The sequence below is a fragment of the Thalassophryne amazonica genome, chromosome 5 (genome assembly GCF_902500255.1).
Source record: "Thalassophryne amazonica chromosome 5, fThaAma1.1, whole genome shotgun sequence".
NCBI classification, from domain to species: Eukaryota; Metazoa; Chordata; class Actinopteri; order Batrachoidiformes; family Batrachoididae; genus Thalassophryne; species Thalassophryne amazonica.
Window position 1 is genome coordinate 111,954,738 of NC_047107.1, and position 18,241 is coordinate 111,972,978.

An 18,241-nucleotide genomic window follows, 5' to 3' on the forward strand; every position below is an offset into this window, starting at 1 on the left:
ATGATGATAATTTCACAACAGTAATTCAAGTATAATTAAAATAATGATTGGCAGAGATTTTTGTTTTTGATTCAATAATACTGTCTGATCTTACTTTGACTGGACTGGATTGACTTCTTAACAATTTTTCTAGGAGTGAGGGAAGGAGGTTTTTGAGGTTAAAGTCCCCAGCTCGATGAACTTGATTTCCTCTTCATCAGCTATTAGTCGTTAGCTGACCACGATCCTTGTGTGATGTTGTAATCCTTCAGGAAATTAATCCACATAAGAGTTTATTCCTTCTTCAATCAACCAAAAGTTGATCTAATCCATTCTGGTATGCTGTGATGCTCCTTGAGAGAGAAAACGTTGAACCTTCCCCACTCAGACTTAAGGCCAGTGATTATTCTCCAATGCTCTGCTACTCCGTGACTGGACGGCCTGAGTGGGAGTTGAAAACTCTCTCAAATAATCTCTTATGGCTCCAATCCTCTCACTCCACGATTCCAATTGCTGCTCACAAGATGGTCAAGTCTTGTGATTTCCTCGTAGCAGGGGAGAAGTGGCAACAGCACCTCTCCCTGGAAGAATAACCCCGTTTCCTGGTGTTTTACAGTTTTTATATGTGCTTGATTCTTGTTGTCTTTGGATGATCTTGGTTACCATGGGGACGCTGGTGACTCAAAACCTCCTCCCTTCTCCTTCCCTTACTGGAAGCCATCTGCGGCCCTTTGCCAGTAACTTATTTCTCAAGTTCCTCTTTTCTGTTAACACTTCAGCTTTTCTGAGAATTCGTTTTTCTAAATCATGTCTTTAGAATCACATCAATCATATTCAATCATTTCATTACAACTCTCTTTCACATAAAAACAATTCATATGATCATATACAAACATTTTCATTCCTTATTATTCATTTTCATATTTTACCACATCTTAATCATTTGATCAGTTGTTTATCATCAGCTTTCTTGCCTTGTTGCAACATCACTTCACTTCCTTTTTCTCTCTGACTGCACTCTTTATGAAAAACAACTTCTTCACTTCCTTTTTTCTCTAACTCTGCACTCTTTATGAAAAACAACTTCTTCACTTCCTTTTTTCTCTAACTCTGCACTCTTTATGAAAAACAACTCATATAATCATTCATTTCACTTATTTGTAACATACTTTTTCTAATCAACTCTTAATTTTTAACACATTAATACTTCATTTAATCATACTTATGTTAGAATCATTCTTAGACATTACTTTTAACACATTAATGCTTCATTTGATCATACTTTGTCATTTTAGAATCATCTTTAGACATATTCCATCGTCTTCACCACTGAGTTCATTCCGTGGGCCTCCCCATTTGTAATGGAAAAGTCCGGTATGACCTCACTTACTCCGGGAAAGTACCAAACACTGTCCAGTTTAATCCAACAGCATGTATATTAATCCAATGGCACGTACTATATTCCAAGATGAAAACAAGCTGAAAGCAAGCTTAAAGTCATCTTTCCTGACAGAACGTAGATCGATCGGTAAATCGAGAGCTTTGCCCCCCCTGCTCAGCTCTCTCTTCACCATGACGGTCCGATACAGCGACCGCATCACTGCAGACTTTGCACTGATCTGTCTGTCGATCTCACGCTCCATCCGTCCCTCACTCGTGAACAAGACCTTGAGATACTTAAACTCCTCCACTTGAGGCAAGGACACTCCACCAACCTGAAGAGGGCAAGGCATCTGTTTCCGGTCGAGAACCATGGCCTCGCATTTGGAGGTGCTGATTTTCATCGCGGACGTTTCACACTCGGCTACAAACTGCCCCAGTGCATGCTGAAGGTCCTGATTTGATGAAGCCAACAGAACCATATCGTCCACAAACAGCAGAGATGAGATTCTGTGGTTCCCAAACCAGACCCCCTCTACACCCTGTCTATGTCTACAAATTCTGTCCATAAAGGTAATGAACAGAACTGGTGACAAAGGGCAGCCCTGACGGAGGCCAACCTCCAGATCCACAAAGCACATGTGACTGTTAGGGTGAACTCCCATGAACTCTCGAGCCCCCAATGAAGGGTGTAGAGCTGGTCCAGTGTGTCGCGACCAGGACGAAAATCACACTGCTCCTCCTGAATCCGAATTTCGTCTATCGGTCGAATTCTCCTCTCCAGTACTCTGGAATAGACCTTACCGGGGAGGCTGAAGAGTGTGATCCCCCTGTAGTTGCAACACACCCTCCGGTCCCCCTTCTAAGACAGAGGGACCACCACCCCAGTCTGCCAATCCAGAGGCACTGTCCCCGACCGCTACGCGATGTTGCAGAGGTGTGTCAACCAAGATAGTCCCACAACATCCAGAAACTCAAGGTACTCAGGACGGATTTCATCCACCCCAGGGGCCTTGCCACCGTGGAGCTTTCTGAGCACCTCGGTTACTTCGGCCTGGGTGATGGATGAGTCCGCCTCTGAGTCCCCAGTCTCTGCTTCCTCTTCGGAAGACGTGACGAAGGGATTAAGGAGATCGTCAAAGTATTCCTTCCACCGCCTGACACCATCCCCAGTCAGGGTCAACAGCTCCCCACCCGCACCGTAAACAGTGCTGGTGGAGAGCTGCTTCCGCCTCCTGAAGCATCAGACGGTTTGCCAGAATTTCTTTGAGGCCGACCGATAGTCCTCCTCCATGGCCTCCCCGAACTCCTCCCCAACCCAAGTTTTTACCTCTGCGACCGCACAGGCTGCAGCACCCTTGGCCTGCCGGTACCTGTCAGCTGCCTTCAGAGTCCCACTTACCAACAAAGACAAGTAGGACTCCTTCTTCAGCTTGATGGCATCCCTTACTTCCGACGTCCACCACCGGGTTCGGGGATTGCCCCTGCGACAGGCACCAGAGACCCTGCGACCACAGCTGCGAGCGGCCGCATCGACAGTGGAGGTGGAGAACATGGTCCACTCGGACTCTATGTCTCCAACCTCCCCCAGGATCTGGAAGAAGCTCTCCCGGAGGTGGGAGTTGAAGACTTCACTGACACAGGGTTCCACCAGTCGTTCCCAGCAGACCCTCACGATATGCTTGGGCCTGCCAGGTCTGACCGGCTTCCACCCCTCCCAGCTGTTCCAACAGTTCCGACAGCTCAGCCCCTCTCTTCACGCGAGTGCCCGAGACACGTGGCCGAAGGTCAGATCATATAACTACAAAGTCGATCATTTACCTTCGGCTCAGGGTGTCGTGGTGCCACGTGCACTTATGGACTCGCTTGTGCTCGAACATGATGTTTGTGATGGACAAACTGTGGCTAGCACAGAAGTCCAACAACTGAACACCAGTCGGGTTCAGATCGGGGAAGCCGTGCTTCCCGATCACCCCCCTCCAGGTCTCACTGTCACCGCCCATGTGGCTGTTCAAATCCTCCAGGAGAACAAGAAGGGCGGGTACTCTATACTGCCCCTTGGCCCATAGGCCGAGACAACAGTGAGGGACCTGTCCCCGACCTGAAGGCGTAGGGACGTGACCCTCTCGTTCACCGGGGTGAACTCCATGGTGACTGAGCTGTGGAGCAATAAGCAATGCTACCCCAGCTCTCCGCCTCTCCCTGTGGCCAACGCCATTATCTTTTATTAATAGTTTATTTTATTTAGTGCTTTGATTCTTGGGTAATTCCTCTATAAATAGGTGTTATAATTATTATCATGAATAAAGTTTTTTTTTCTTTCTTTCTTTTCAGTGTTTCCTTTGTTGGAATGTTTTTATCATTGAGATTTTGTGAATCATAGTGTAGGTTTAGTTGATGAGCATTCTGAAAAGTGAAGACCAGAAATTGAGTTCTTAAAAAAAAAAATAAAAAGTTCAATCATAACAGAATATGTACTCTCGCTGTGTGGTGACTATTTGGTAAATGGCGGGCAGGTGTGTTATTGGTGGACATGTGTGAGACTTTATTTTATTCCTGTTCTGCGTGTGTGTGTCTCAAGCAAGTAGTACTTAGTTGAGAAAAAAAACCGCGTGCTTTTTTTTTTTTCTGAAGCAGAGCGATGGTGAAACTATGTGTTTTGTTGATTTGGGCACATTTTCTTCGCCAGTGTTCTGTCCTGCACTCCTCCTCCACAGCTGCGTATTTGTACAAGGTGGGAGATTATTTTTAAGTCACATTTTTTTAATGTGTTTACAAGACACGGCTACATGGTTTAAAAAAAAAAAAAAAAAACCTGGATAACAGTCTGTAAATGGACTGCATTTTTACAGCGCTTTTCCATCTGCATCAGACGCTTAAAGTGATTTACAACTATGCTTCACATTGACCCATTCACACAAATACACTCACACACAGATGTCAGGGTGTTGCCATGCAAGGAGCAAATTGGGGATTACGGACCTTGCCCAAGGGCCCCTAGTGATTTTCAGGTCAGGCTGGGGTTTGAACCGAGGATCCTCTGGTCTCAAGCCCAACGCTTAACCACTAGACCATCTCCTCTGTGATGGGTTGTTACCACCATCTTGTGGACAATTAATACGACAGTGCTTTGTTGGAGGTATATCAGTCTCTGAAGTCCTTGGCACTTGAGACAAATTTCTCTCAGCCCTCTCTAAGCCCCGCAGAAGCAGCCAGCTTTGAAGATACTGCATTACATTGTGGCCTTCCCTTCAGAGAAATCGTGGATCCACCACTGCAACCAGACAGCAGTCGTGTGGCAAGGTCTTTTCTGGTCAACTCTTTAAAGTTGTCAAGTCAGGCTTTACATTTTCAGCTTCTTCGGCACAAGCTCTCTTCTGTACCCTTGAGGGTGATCTTGGCTGGCTGGTGGAGATTAACACATTAAGTATTTTGTGCCTCACAACAGGTAGAAGTGTTTCATGGTTGTCTACAAAGGTGTTGATCTGCTGCCTGATGTACTCATTTCAAATATTTGAAATTGCCATCTCCTTATGTTTTTGCCCATTTGGGACGATGTTAGTTGCTCCCTGCTTGCTTTGCTGTTGGCAGAGATGTTGCTTTCTATACTCACTTCCATCTCAAAGGCTCCTGTGCAAGTTTCTGTTCCGGTGGTGATGTCTTGAAACATTTGCTGTCTCTCTCCCATGAGGTGGTCAAAAATGTCCTTTATTGAGTGGTTGGGCGCATCCTAAGAGACTGGTTAAAGACCTTCAGTATTCAGAAAGAGACTAGTTGAGGTCTGCTGCTCATCATGTTGACTGGAACTACCTAGGGTGGTTTGTACATTGGATTTGGATACCTCTTGGATGCTCCCTTTTCAGGTTTGTCAGTCATGTCTCTTTGAGAGGGCAATGTGGGTTTAACCTTGAACATGCTGGAGTGGGGATATGTATAAAATTTGCCCTTGGAACGTCACGGTGTTCTCAGTTAGAAACAGGAGGGCATAACTGGGGTGCAGAACATCTGAGCTGCCTTACTACTAGCTACCAAGGCACTGATACTATTGTAAAAATTGATTCATTCGTTCATTTCCTGAACTCATTCCAATTAAGGGTCACAGGGGTTGTGGAGCCTATCCCAGCACTCATTGGTGGAGAGTCTGGGTATGCTCTGGAAAGGCTAGCAGTCTATCACAGTGTTAATTGTAAAATGGAAGGCTATGTCAAATACAACCCCAATTCTAAAATGAAGTTGGGACATTGTGTAAAATGTAAATAAAAACTGAATACAATGATATTTAATGTTCAAACTGATAAACTTTATTGTTTTTGTCAAATATTTGCTTATTTTGAAATGGATGCCTGCAACATGTTTCAAAAAAGCTGGGACAGTGTTGTTTACCACTGTGTTACATCACCTTTCCTTCTAACAACACTCAATAAGTGTTTGAGACCTGAGGACACTAATTGTTGAAGCTTTGTAGGTGGAATTCTTTCCCATTTTTGCTTGATGTATGACTTCAGTTGTTCAACAGTCTCTGTTTTCGTATTTTGCGCTTCATAATGTGCCACACATTTTCAATGGGCATCAGGTCTGGACTGCAGGCATGCCAGTTTAGTACCCGCACACTTTTACTACGAAGCCACACTGTTCTAACAAGTGCAGAATGTGGCTTGACATTGTCTTGCTGAAATAAGCAGGGACGTCCCTGAAAAAGACGTTGCTTGGATGGCATCATGTGTTGCTCCAAAGCCTGGATGTACCTATCAGCACTGATGGTGCTATCACAGATGTGTAAGTTGCCCATGCCATGGGCACTGACACACCCCCATACCATCACAGATGCTAGCTTTTGAACTTTGCACTGGTAACAATCTGGATGGTCTTTTTCCTCTTTTGTCCGGAGTCCATGATTTCCAAAAACAATTTGAAATATGGACTCATCAGACCACAGCACACTTTTCCACTTTCCGTCTGTCCATTTCAAATGAGCTCGGGCCCAGAGAAGGTGGTGGCGTTTCTGGATGTTGTTGATGTATGGCTTTCACTTTGCATGGTAGAGTTTTAATTTGCACTTGTAGATATAGAGATGAACTGTGTTAACTGACAATGGTTTTCTGAAGTGTTCCTGAGCCCACGCGGTAAGATCCTTTATACATTGAGGTCGGTTTTTAATGCAGTGCTGCCTGAGGGATCGAAGGTCACGGGCATTCAGTGTTGGTTTTCGGCCTTGCTGCTTATGTGTAGAAGGTTCTCCAGATTCTCTAAATCTTCTGATTATATTATGGACTGTAGATGATGGAATCCCTAAATTGCTTGAAATTGAACGTTGTGAAATATTGTTGTTAAATGGACTATTTTTTTCACGCAGTTGTTCACAAAATGGTGATCCTCGCCCCATCTTTGCTTTTGAATGGCTGAGCCTTTTGGGGATGCTCCTTTTAAACCCAATCGTGACACTCACCTGTTTACAATTAACCTGTTCACATGTGGAATGTTCCAAAGAGGTGTTCTGTGAGCATTTATCAACTTTCCCAGTCTTTTGTTGCAACTGTCTCAGCTTTTTTGAAATGTGTTGCACTCATCCATTTCAAAATGAGCAAATATTTGCACAAAAACAAAAAACTTTATCAGTTTGAACATTAAATATCTTGTCTTTGTGGTGTATTCAATAGAATATAGGTTGAAGAGGATTTACAAATCATTGCATTCTGTTTTATTTACATTTCACACAGCATCTCAACTTCATTGGAATTGGGGTTGTAAAATATGAACAGAAATGCCACGTGCACTGTGCATGCAATATACAAATGGATAAACTGTGTTAATGAGGATTATATGCTTGTTTGTTTGTTTGTTTCTGACTGATGTTGGACCAGTCAGGGACGGGACATGCAGGTTTGTCTGTGGGATCTGAGTGAAGGGCGTAGCGAGGTGTCTGACTTTGTGTGGACCGGCAGTGTTGGATTCTGTCAGTGTTCCATGATGGAGCTTAATTCTGGAAGCTGTCTGCTGGCCTGTGCTGGACAACAGACAGAGGAGGTGAGACATTAACCATGCACACTTACAAATTAGAAATGTTAGAATTGTACGGATGAATTTACTTTACGTGGACATTTATTATTGCTTATATTACCAGTGAGCAGTGTTGCCACAGTTACTTTGAAAAAGTAGTCCAGTTACTGATTACTGATTACTCCTTGAAAAAGTAACTTAGTTACTTTACTGATTACTCAATTGTAAAAGTAACTAAGTTAGATTACTAGTTACTTTTCTAATTACTTTCCCTAGCTGCAGACAACAACCCTCTGTCACCTCAACATGACAATGATACGTTTTGCCAAAACTCACTTTATAGTCACCCTTTCTTGACTTAAATGAAAATAAATACTTGTTTTATAAAAAGTAAAATAAAGACCTCTTTCTTGACCTCATATTTAACTGTTGACAGCACTGTAACAGTAAAACTTGCAATTTCTAACCTACATTGTTTATAAATGTAACTATTAAATTCTTTCTAACATTTTTCTAACATTTAAATTCTCTCTAAACATTTTACTTGTCAGAATTATTATTATTATAAGTAGTTTTAGTAGTTGTAAAAAAACAGCTTCAATCTTTAATCTAGGGGTGTTGTGGGGGGGCACATTCCTGCCCCACACCCCCATTCCATCTGGATTCGCCCCTGCTTTGGCATTTGAGCACAAAGAATGGATAACATTTATTTATGCAGAAAACATGACCAGATTTACAGGTAAGAAAGTTTTATTGTGTTTTCACATCATGTGGTCCTCAGAGAGTTTAGGTGCATTTGAGTGGAAAATAGTGTTAGTTGTTGACACGTCGCGGCGGATCAGCTGTTTTTAGCAGCAGATACGGAGCGGCTCAGCTCAGAATTCTAAATAAAGGAGAGAAAAAAAGCATAAAAATGTCTTTGTAAAGCTCAATGCAGGTGTGCTGTTGTCACCATGCTTTAAGAGGTGAGGACGAGTCATAGTTGCTGCAGAAAACCGTGGATGAAAAGCTCACAGCTCGCTTAAAGTGGGCAGTGCAGTCGAAGTTTAATGCTGCTATCCACCCACAATGCAAAAATAATAGTGACACACAGTTACGTGGAGAAGTAACTTTAATCTGATTACTGATTTGGAAAGATTAACACGTTAGATTACTCGTTACTAAAAAAAAATGGTTAGATTAGCGTAACGCGTTACTAAGGAACACGTTACCGGCATCACTGCCAGTGAGGTGTGTGTGTGTGTGTGCGCGCGTGAGAGAGAGAGAGAGAGATGCATAAATCTACTCATCCATGCTTATGCGAGTGTATTTATGCATTTAAAAAGTAAAACACTCTATGTCCAGAAATTGCTTCATAAGAGATTTAATAGTCTATTTGAGCGCATAAAAAATAAAAAATAAGACTTCTTCCAGTGCTTCAAAGAAAACATTCTAGTATTTATTTGCAGGTGGGAATTTAAACTGGTTAAACATTTTCTGTTGTGAAAAGTGTGATGACACGGACCCACAACAGGGGGCGTAAATGAAAGGTCAATGGAAATACGAAGTAACAATTTAATGTTGTGAAAAGTGCACAACGGATACAGATACAATTCAATACTACAGTCAATTATGAAGTTGGTGTCGTGTGGGCAGGCTCGAGGATAGGAGACGCCTGTCCAGAGAAGAGTCGGAACCCACACGATTTCCACCGCCAACGGATCTGGAACACCCCGGAGTCCCCAGGTGGCCACCGTCTCCAGCTGTCAGATTGGGTACTGCTGGCAGGAAACAGAAACAGTCAAGAGTGGGTGTGTGTGCACACACCCAGTAAAACAGTCAGCAGGTAATCCTTTAGGAGAAAACACCACCTCCTGATCTCACTACTTCCTTTTACGTGCAGCCTCCACTCCACGACTGTAAGAGTGAAGAGCGGGAACGCCAACTCTTACCAACTCCCTCCAACTCGGCAGACAGTGGAAAGCTGCAAACTCAGAAATACAGTTCACCAGCTACCAGCTCAGATGCAAAAGACGTCACAACTTAGCTTAGCTGAATTACGCAACGGCTGAGTGTCTACCTGAATGGTTTGAAGATTTCTCGGCAGAGATGTGGTGTCTTCTCCCCGCCTTTATGGGTGAGGTGTGATGAAGGTGATGAGTGACAGCTGTCAATTCCAGTTCCTGGCGGCGACTGTGCCCTCTGGTGCCTGAAGCCCGCCTTCAGGCGGGGTGCCCTCAGGCGTGGCGCCCTCAGGCGTTGGGCCAGCAGTACCTCCTCTTCGGGCGGCCCACACAACATTTTCAATTGAATCAAAAATTCCAACTTGCAAAAACTTGACCAGACTTGCCATCACCACTTTGTTAGCTTTTATTGTTCACGCAGATAAATGATTTACACATAAAATTGCAAAGTGTGTTGGCGGCAGAGTGCAGGGAGGTGTAACAGTTTGCCAGCCACAGAAACAAAACCTTGAATTCAACAGGAGTTGTGAAGTATATTGAGACATTTGTGGTCAATTTAATGCTGCACAGTACAAGTGATATGCTTCCTCTGAGTTTCCCTTTAAGTAAATGTTCTTTAGACAGCATCCATCAGTACCCAAGGATCCTCTGAAAAGATGAAGAACCAAAGACATACAGTTCTTAACCTTAGGCCAGTGGCTAGTGTCCAAGTCTTGTAATCATGTTGTAAGACGGGAAGCATCAGGACCCATAAATCAGGACCCATGAATCATATTTGTCTAATAGATTACAGTTTGTTCATGTAAATGGGGAATCTTCTTCACGGACTAAAGTTAATTATGGAGTTCCACAAGGTTCTGTGCTAGGACCAATTTTATTCACTTTATAAATGCTTCCCTTAGGCAGTATTATTAGACGGTATTGCTTAAATTTTCATTGTTACGCAGATGATACCCAGCTTTATCGATCCATGAAACCAGAGGACACACACCAATTAGCTAAACTGCAGGATTGTCTTACAGACATAAAGACATGGATGACCTCTAATTTCCTGCTTTTAAACTCAGATAAAACTGAAGTTATTGTACTTGGCCCCACAAATCTTAGAAGCATGGTCTCTAACCAGATCTTTACTCTGGATGGCATTTCCGTGACCTCTAGTAATACTGTGAGAAATCTTGGAGTCATTTTTGATCAGGATATGTCATTCAAAGCGCATATTGAACAAATATGTAGGACTGCCTTTTTGCATTTACGCAATATCTCTAAAATCAGAAAGGTCTTGTCTCAGAGTGATGCTGAAAAACTAATTCATGCATTTATTTCCTCTAGGCTGGACTATTGTAATTCATTATTATCAGGTTGTCCTAAAAGTTCCCTAAAAAGCCTTCAGTTGATTCAAAATGCTGCAGCTAGAGTACTGACGGGGACTAGCAGGAGAGAGCATATCTCACCCGTGTTGGCCTCTCTTCATTGGCTTCCTGTTAATTCTAGAATAGAATTTAAAATTCTTCTTCTTACTTATAAGGTTTTGAATAATCAGGTCCCATCTTATCTTAGGGACCTCGTAGTACCATATTACCCCATTAGAGCGCTTCGCTCTCAGACTGCAGGCTTACTTGTAGTTCCTAGGGTTTGTAAGAGTAGAATGGGAGGCAGAGCCTTCAGCTTTCAGGCTCCTCTCCTGTGGAACCAGCTCCCAATTCAGATCAGGGAGACAGATACCCTCTCTACTTTTAAGATTAGGCTTAAAACTTTCCTTTTCGCTAAGGCTTATAGTTAGGGCTGGATCAGGTGACCCTGGACTATCCCTTGGTTATGCTGCTTTAGACGTAGACTGTGGGGGGGTTCCCATGATGCACTGTTTCTTTCTCTTTTTGCTCTGTATGCATCACTCTGCATTTAATCATTAGTGATCGATCTCTGCCCCCTTCCACAGCATGTCTTTTTCCTGGTTCTTTCCCTCGGCCCCAGCCAGTCTCAGCAGAAGACTGCCCCTCCCTGAGCCTGGTTCTGCTGGAGGTTTCTTCCTGTTAAAAGGGAGTTTTTCCTTCCCACTGTAGCCAGGTGCTTGCTCACAGGGGGTCGTTTTGACCGTTGGGGTTTTTCATAATTATTGTGTGGCCTTGCCTTACAATATAAAGCGCCTTGGGGCAACTGTTTGTTGTGATTTGGCGCTATATAAAAAAAGGTTGATTGATTGATTGATTGATAAGACTTCATTCTCATGCAAAGGTATCAGCATCAAAGGCTGAGGACCCAGAGGCATAAATGTCATTGCAGAGATGCATTAAAACTTACTCTTTAAAACCCGTTGGACGGCACTTCAGAGAGAATCTATTGCAAAGAAACCTAAAACACTCTCTTAAGGAACAGTGCAAGTCAGTTACTTGCCCTGAGTCCATGCACTTCAGTTGCTGAAGGATGTAAAACCTCCACAGATTAAGCGGGAACCAAAAACAGGTACAGTTGAAGCCAGGCAGAGCATCACCAAGAAGTCCATCAAAGGATGATGTCTTTGTGTTTAGTCAGCCAGTCGCTGACTGCAGAGGATTTCCACATATAAAATGTACTGAATTCTCATAGCAATTTCTTTATTTGGATGTAAATTCTGTCATATTGAATGGCTCAATCTACACTTTGAGGTGATATTTATTTTTAGCACCAATATTCTTGCTTGAGTAAATAGAAAAATATTTCTCAAGTTTTTATGCTCAACATTTGAACTCTTATATGTATGGTGAGACAGGCTGAATAGGCTAGCCTGTGGTTAAGCAATCTTTTATTGCTTCCAGATTCATGTTACTCATGCCACTGTGAAGGAGCCACACTTGAAAGGGACAGTGCAGTCACCCGATCTAGCCAAATGTGTCTCTGCTAACTCCTGTCCAGCATGCCAGGCATCAGGGCGCCTGTGACTCCCTGTGCCTCAATAATGTCATTGTCCCAACAGACACAAACAGAAACAGTCACTCATACACTGAAGAGCAAAACATACCGTAGCCAATTTTGTCATGATGGCTCCTCGCATCATTCTGCAAATAAAACACCTACATAAATATATTGTTCTCCAGAGAACAATGCATTTGAACTGAGCTCACCATATGCACAATGCACATTTTAATGCCACAAGCAATATTTAGGTAGATCGCTCATGTAATACAGGATTCGGACAATTTCCCTGTTGGCTATTTCTAATTATTTCACTGTGAATCCTGCCAGCAGCTTTTGGCCACAGCAGGAACCTTTAATTAATAGTATGGATGTTTTATTTATGAGCAAGGTGATGCCACACAAGAGCAGTGAACACCTGAGGCGCAGGAAACTCCTGAAACCCCTCTTTGTCACACGTGCAGAGGTAAACATGCAGGACAGATGTGGTGTAGTGTGAAAATACAGATCGCTCCCTGGGAGGAATGTTTGATGTGAAGCCTAATGAGGATGAATATGCAGATCGTCGACATGGAGCAATTCAAAGGTCTGAGTTTTGATAGTGATGTGAATACACGCACACATGCAAGCAGAAAATTTATCACAGGCTTCATTAGGCTGTGTGTATTTTATCAGAATCAGTGCCAATGTGCTCCGGAAAACACCATTCATGTCACGGAGTCGGGCTTTAGCGGGATTTATTATAGACAGTGGAGCGGCTGCTCTGCACTGATGGATGGCGCTATGCTGCTGGCTAGAGGAACTGTGATTTGCAGAGGTCTTGAACCACAATAACAGATTCATGTTGTTTCTTTATTTGAATTCACCAGTCAAGCAAGTTAAGACACTGCAATACACCCCCCCCCCCCCCACCACCAAAAAAAACGCTTTCATTTGAAAACTGCAGTGTCTGATGGGTTCAAGCTCGTAATAATAAAGGATAAATTAACACAAAAATACACTCTTTAAATATAGATACGTAATAATTAATGTGCATACCTGAAAAAAGGAGAAATGATTTCTGGAGTGAGTTGGATGAGGTGGTGGAGAATGTGCCCAAGCATGAAAGAGTGGCGATAGGAGCGGACTTCAATGGGCATGTTGGTGAAGGGAACAGAGGTGATAAGGAAGTAAGGGGTAGATATGGTAACAAGGACAGAAATGTGGAAGGACAGATGGTAGTTGATTTTGCAACAAGGATGGAAATGGCTGTGGTGAATATCTACTTTAGGAAAAGGGAGGAGCACAGGGTGACATATAAGAGTGGAGGAAGGTGCACACAGGTGGACTACATTCTTTGTAGGTCCACAGTATGTCCAGGAAAGCATAATGAGAAAGATGTTCGCGAAAAACAATTGGGATAGTCAGCAAGATGAAGAAAGTAGACAGGAGTACAAAGAGATGCAGCGCAAGGTGAAAAGAGAAGTGGCAAAAGCTAAGGGAAAGGCATATTGCAAACTGTACAAGAAGTTGAATAGTAAGGAAGGAGAAAAAGACTTGTACCGATTGGTCAGGCAAAGGGACAGAGCTGGAAAGATGTGCAACAGATTAGGGTGGTAAAGGATGCAGATGGTGAGGTGTGTTGAGAAGGTGGAGGGAATGTTTTGAGGAGCTAATGAATGAAGAAAATGAGAGAGAAAAAGCTGGATTGTTGTATGGCTGGGGGGCCTGGCTGCCTTTTTGTTTCTGTATTTTGTTTTTCCTTCCAGGTGGCTTGCATTTGGGACTGAGTGGCTGTGTTGCTGAGGTTATCAGGACCTCACCCTGATCACCTGCGGCTCGTCAGGACTCACAGCTGAGGTGCATCTATATGGATTGGAACATGGTGGCATTTAAGACTGGAGTATACAGTGTGTATTTGCCAGAGACTCGACCTTGTGACCAGACGGGTGAGATCGTCGTCTCGGGAGCCATCTCATCATCAGTGGATGCAGAGAACGTCCAGGGTTTGATGCACGGTCTGTGAAAGAGGAGGGGGTGAGGTCTCACGCTCGTCAGCACACTTCCTGAGACTCGGTTTGTTGCGGCCACCTGGGGGGTGTCGGCGGGGTCCTTGGGTCCGAACAGCTTCTGGCTCCGGACCGTTAGCGCTGCTGGGAGCGCACCACGCCAGACCGCACTTTCTTTTGTTATTTTTTGTATCACTGTTATGTATTAAATTCAGTTAGCCTTTGTACCGTGCTCTGCTTATTTCATACTGGGTCCTTCAAACGCTGGTCGGTTCTCCAAGCTGCGTCCGACACATAACATGGATGATGTGGAGAGAGTAAATCAGGAAGTGCAAGAAAGATGAGTAAGGATGAAGTGAGGACAGCTATGAAGAGGATGAAGAGTGGAAAGACTGTTGCCCCAGATGACATTCCACCAATTATCAGCTCTGAGTCCTTGCTTGTTTGCAATGGTGATGAACAGGTTGACAGATGAGATCACACAGGAGTCCAGTTTCATAGCCTTAAGAGTGTGCATATCATGAATGCTTGGTCTTGTTGGATTTGTGAGAATCTACTGAATCTTCTGGTACCTTGTTTCCCATGTAACAATAAGAAATATACTCAAAACCTGGATTAATCTTTTTAGTCACATAGCACTACTATTATTCTGAACACTACTGTATAGTACATAGAGTACATAGATGTGAATGAGAGGGAGCACAGTGGAATAGTGCGGTTACACGGAGTAGAAGTGGTGAAAGTAGATGAGTTTAAATACTTTGGGTCAACTGTTCAAAGTAATGGAGAGTGTGGTAGAGAGGTGAAGAAGAGAGTGCAGGCAGGGTGGGGTGGGTGGAGAAAGGTGGCAAGAATGATTTGTGACTGAATAATATCTGCAAGAGTGAAGGGGAAAGTTTACAAGACAGTAGTGAGACCAGCTATGTTGTACGGCATAGAGACTGTGGCACTAACAAAAAGACAGGAGGCAGAGTTGGAGGTGGCAGCTCTGGAGATGTTACAGTTCTCTTTGGGAGTGATGAGAGAATGGACATGATTAGGAATGAACATGACCATTTGGAGATAAAGTCAGAGAGGTGAGATTGAGATGGTTTGGACTTGTGCAGAGGAGGGAACCAGGATATATATGGAGAAGGATGCTGAGGATGGAGCTAAAAGGCAGGAGGAGAAGAAGGAGGCCAAAGAGGAGGTTCATGGATGTGCTGAGGGAGGATATGCAGGTGGTTGGTGTGACAGAGGAAGATACAGAGGACAGGGTTTGATGGAAACAATTGATCTGCTGTGGTGACCCCTAACAGGAGCAGTTGAAAGAAGACGACCTGAAAATCTTTTGTAGCTCTGCCATTTAAAAATAAATAATTGAACCCCAACATTAACAGTACTTTATTTGTAAATCTGGTCATTAGTAATCCGATAATCCTCACTCATTATGTTACAGATGTATTTTTTTTTTTTAAATGTCCTAGTTCTGACCTTAAATCCAGATCTGTACCAAAATGTGGTGTCTGTTCAGACCTAGAACATGTTTCCACCAACGTTTTGTGAAAGAGTTTTTGTAACTAAAAATAAAATTTTGCATAGAAGAAGATCTGAAGTGCTCAAAGTACACAGTGATGCTACACTCACATTTCAAAGTATATAGGCATGTGGAGAAAACATTATATGGGCTTTTAAATGGGGCAGTTTACCAATGATAAAATATCTGAACTTTTCTCCAGAAATTTGTCATTGTGCCATATTCCTTGATTCACAGGGCAACATGGTAGTAATGGAGTTAAACTGGCCATACATTTTCGATTATTGGCACCTGATCATGTACTTTTTTTTTTGCATGAACCCCCCCCCCCCCCCCCCCCCCAAAAAAAGCAAACAGAGTATTGCATGCCCAGTCAGAGCATGAAAATGTGTATAATCTGAAGTAATCATAGCACTGTAGGTTGTCATGAAAAATTGGGAGGGTTTTGAACATGTTCAAAAATTTTGCAACTACGTGATGATTCAAGATCTGCAACGGTGAGTAATCGGATATGATTTGTGCAGATAGGAGGGTTATATGCATCGTTAACTGTCATTTTGCAAATGGTTATGTTTATTTAGTTAGTGCATCTTGAAATAAATAATGTCTGCTTGAATGTGCATGAATTGCAGATCAAGATTATTGAGCTGCCCAGTAAGACCAAAGTCTGCACATTAGCACCAGATGCTAAGTTGGGGATGGTCATGTGCCTCAAACTGTGGCAGGTAAGTACCATGGATTACTTTATTTTCACCTTCACCTTTGTGCCAGGTTCAGTGAGTTTACTTGGCGACTGCTGTCAAGACCTGTCAAGTCCCTTCCTTGTGTTCTGTCTTTATCTACATTTACCAGCTTTCATCTGGTTGGCTATCAGCCCATAACAAGAAGAAAAACAGCAAAGTAAACTAATGTGCACAAGTGAGACATGGCACAGGGATTTACAATTGGAAAAAAGTGTTTTGTTTTGAGTTGGCAGAGAGTCCCAAAGCTGTAAGTGAAGCATTGAGGCTTCACATCCATATATCAGCCTGAAGCTGTATGATCTGATCCATGCAGATTTTTTATGTTTGGTAAATGCTGACAAAGGTTTTATTTTCTACCCATTAATGTCACCCTGTAATCATTGTCATTATTATCAACTCGTATGGGTTTAGTTTGTGAGGTGGAATGAAGATTTTTACTCTTTCAAGACTCAATAAAGTTCATGTGCTGTGATTTCTTTATTTTTTTTAAGCAGCAGAATAATCTGTAGTTTATCATTTTATAAGATGCTGCAAGGCAAGTTTTAACAATCAAGTTAAAAAGCATTTGCTATTTTTTTGTGGGTGAAATTAATTTCCAAACATGATTGATTACAGAATCTCCTTGTGCAAACTGACATGATGTTTATGCGGGGTCCCGCCCCCCACACTTTGATTTCAGTGTTACACCCACCTTTCATCATCTGATTTATGAAGCAGTGCTGTTGAGTGCCAGGAAACATAATGATCGATATTGTAATTATGAATTGTATCACATCATTGTAAGCGCAGCGCAGCAAGGCAGCTGTCTTACTTCAAAGATGAAGGGCCCAGGTGACTCTAAATCAATGCAAGGCCGAGGCGTGTTCCTCTGTTCCAGAATCTGCACAAGTCAAAGCAGTGGGAAAAGATTAAAAAGCTGGTTCTTTGAGACACACATGCACGCACGGTCACACAGAGAGGCAGGTTAAATACATTGTCCACATGTTCTGTCAATCAGAAGACTAAAGGTTGTTCTTGTCTTTCGTGTCAGCTCCTTTTATGCTGCTCTGCATTTCCTTAACCTGATGCTGCAGGAGACCGCAGCTGACAGTCGACCTCTCTATTCTCTCTGCCTCACACACAGGAGGAAGTGGCCACTGACCCAACCATCATGTCTGTTTTCCTTCTCACAAGCACTCCCGCTCTCCTTGAGATCCCTTGAGATGAAAAGAGAATATCTTCCGTGATTTCTAAGCAGATGCACAAGCAGATTTACTTTGAGCCTTTAAGCCTTTTCTGCTGGAGTTTATGGAAAAGATTAAATGCTGTGTGAAAGTGCACATTTTTTCTCAGTTTAACTTCCTTCAACAAAATCCCACCCAGCCTTTAGTTCAAACCCTAAGTGCTTTCTGTAAATTGACTGGGGTTGCCGTCTGATTGCTCTGTTTCTGATTGGCTGTGAAGGATTCGGTGATACACTGGTGGTGAAGAAACTGCCTCCATATGTGGTTTTGAGTTGTTTGGGGATGTTGGGTTTGGCTGTGGGGACAGTAGTGATGTATGATGTGCAGGCCTTTTAATGTGAACAGAGGTTGGCGGGGGGAAAAGGAAATGTTCCTGTACAGATATCCATCATTATCAGCTCATCGCCTTGCTGCCTCGTGGCCATGACATCATGGAGGACCGGGACAAAACCTGAAGGAAACTATTGGTTCCTTATGTTTAAGTAGTGCTTGCCTGTAGTGGCTGTATCAGGAAGGACTTATTCTAGGTGTTTGGTGAAATATGTACAATAAATCTGAACAGTTGCACACATTCTTTGTA

At 43.0% G+C, this 18,241-nt stretch overlaps 1 protein-coding gene across 1 annotated transcript in view; it reads left to right on the forward strand.

The window, feature by feature from the left end:
- Nucleotides 1-18,241, forward strand: part of gnb1l (guanine nucleotide binding protein (G protein), beta polypeptide 1-like) — a 103,678-nt gene that overhangs the window by 43,054 nt on the left and 42,383 nt on the right. The window contains exons 4-5 of the mRNA XM_034171115.1: nt 7,221-7,383; nt 16,328-16,420. Of these exons, the coding sequence (XP_034027006.1) occupies nt 7,221-7,383; nt 16,328-16,420 (256 nt within the window). The remainder of the gene's footprint in view (nt 1-7,220; nt 7,384-16,327; nt 16,421-18,241) is intronic.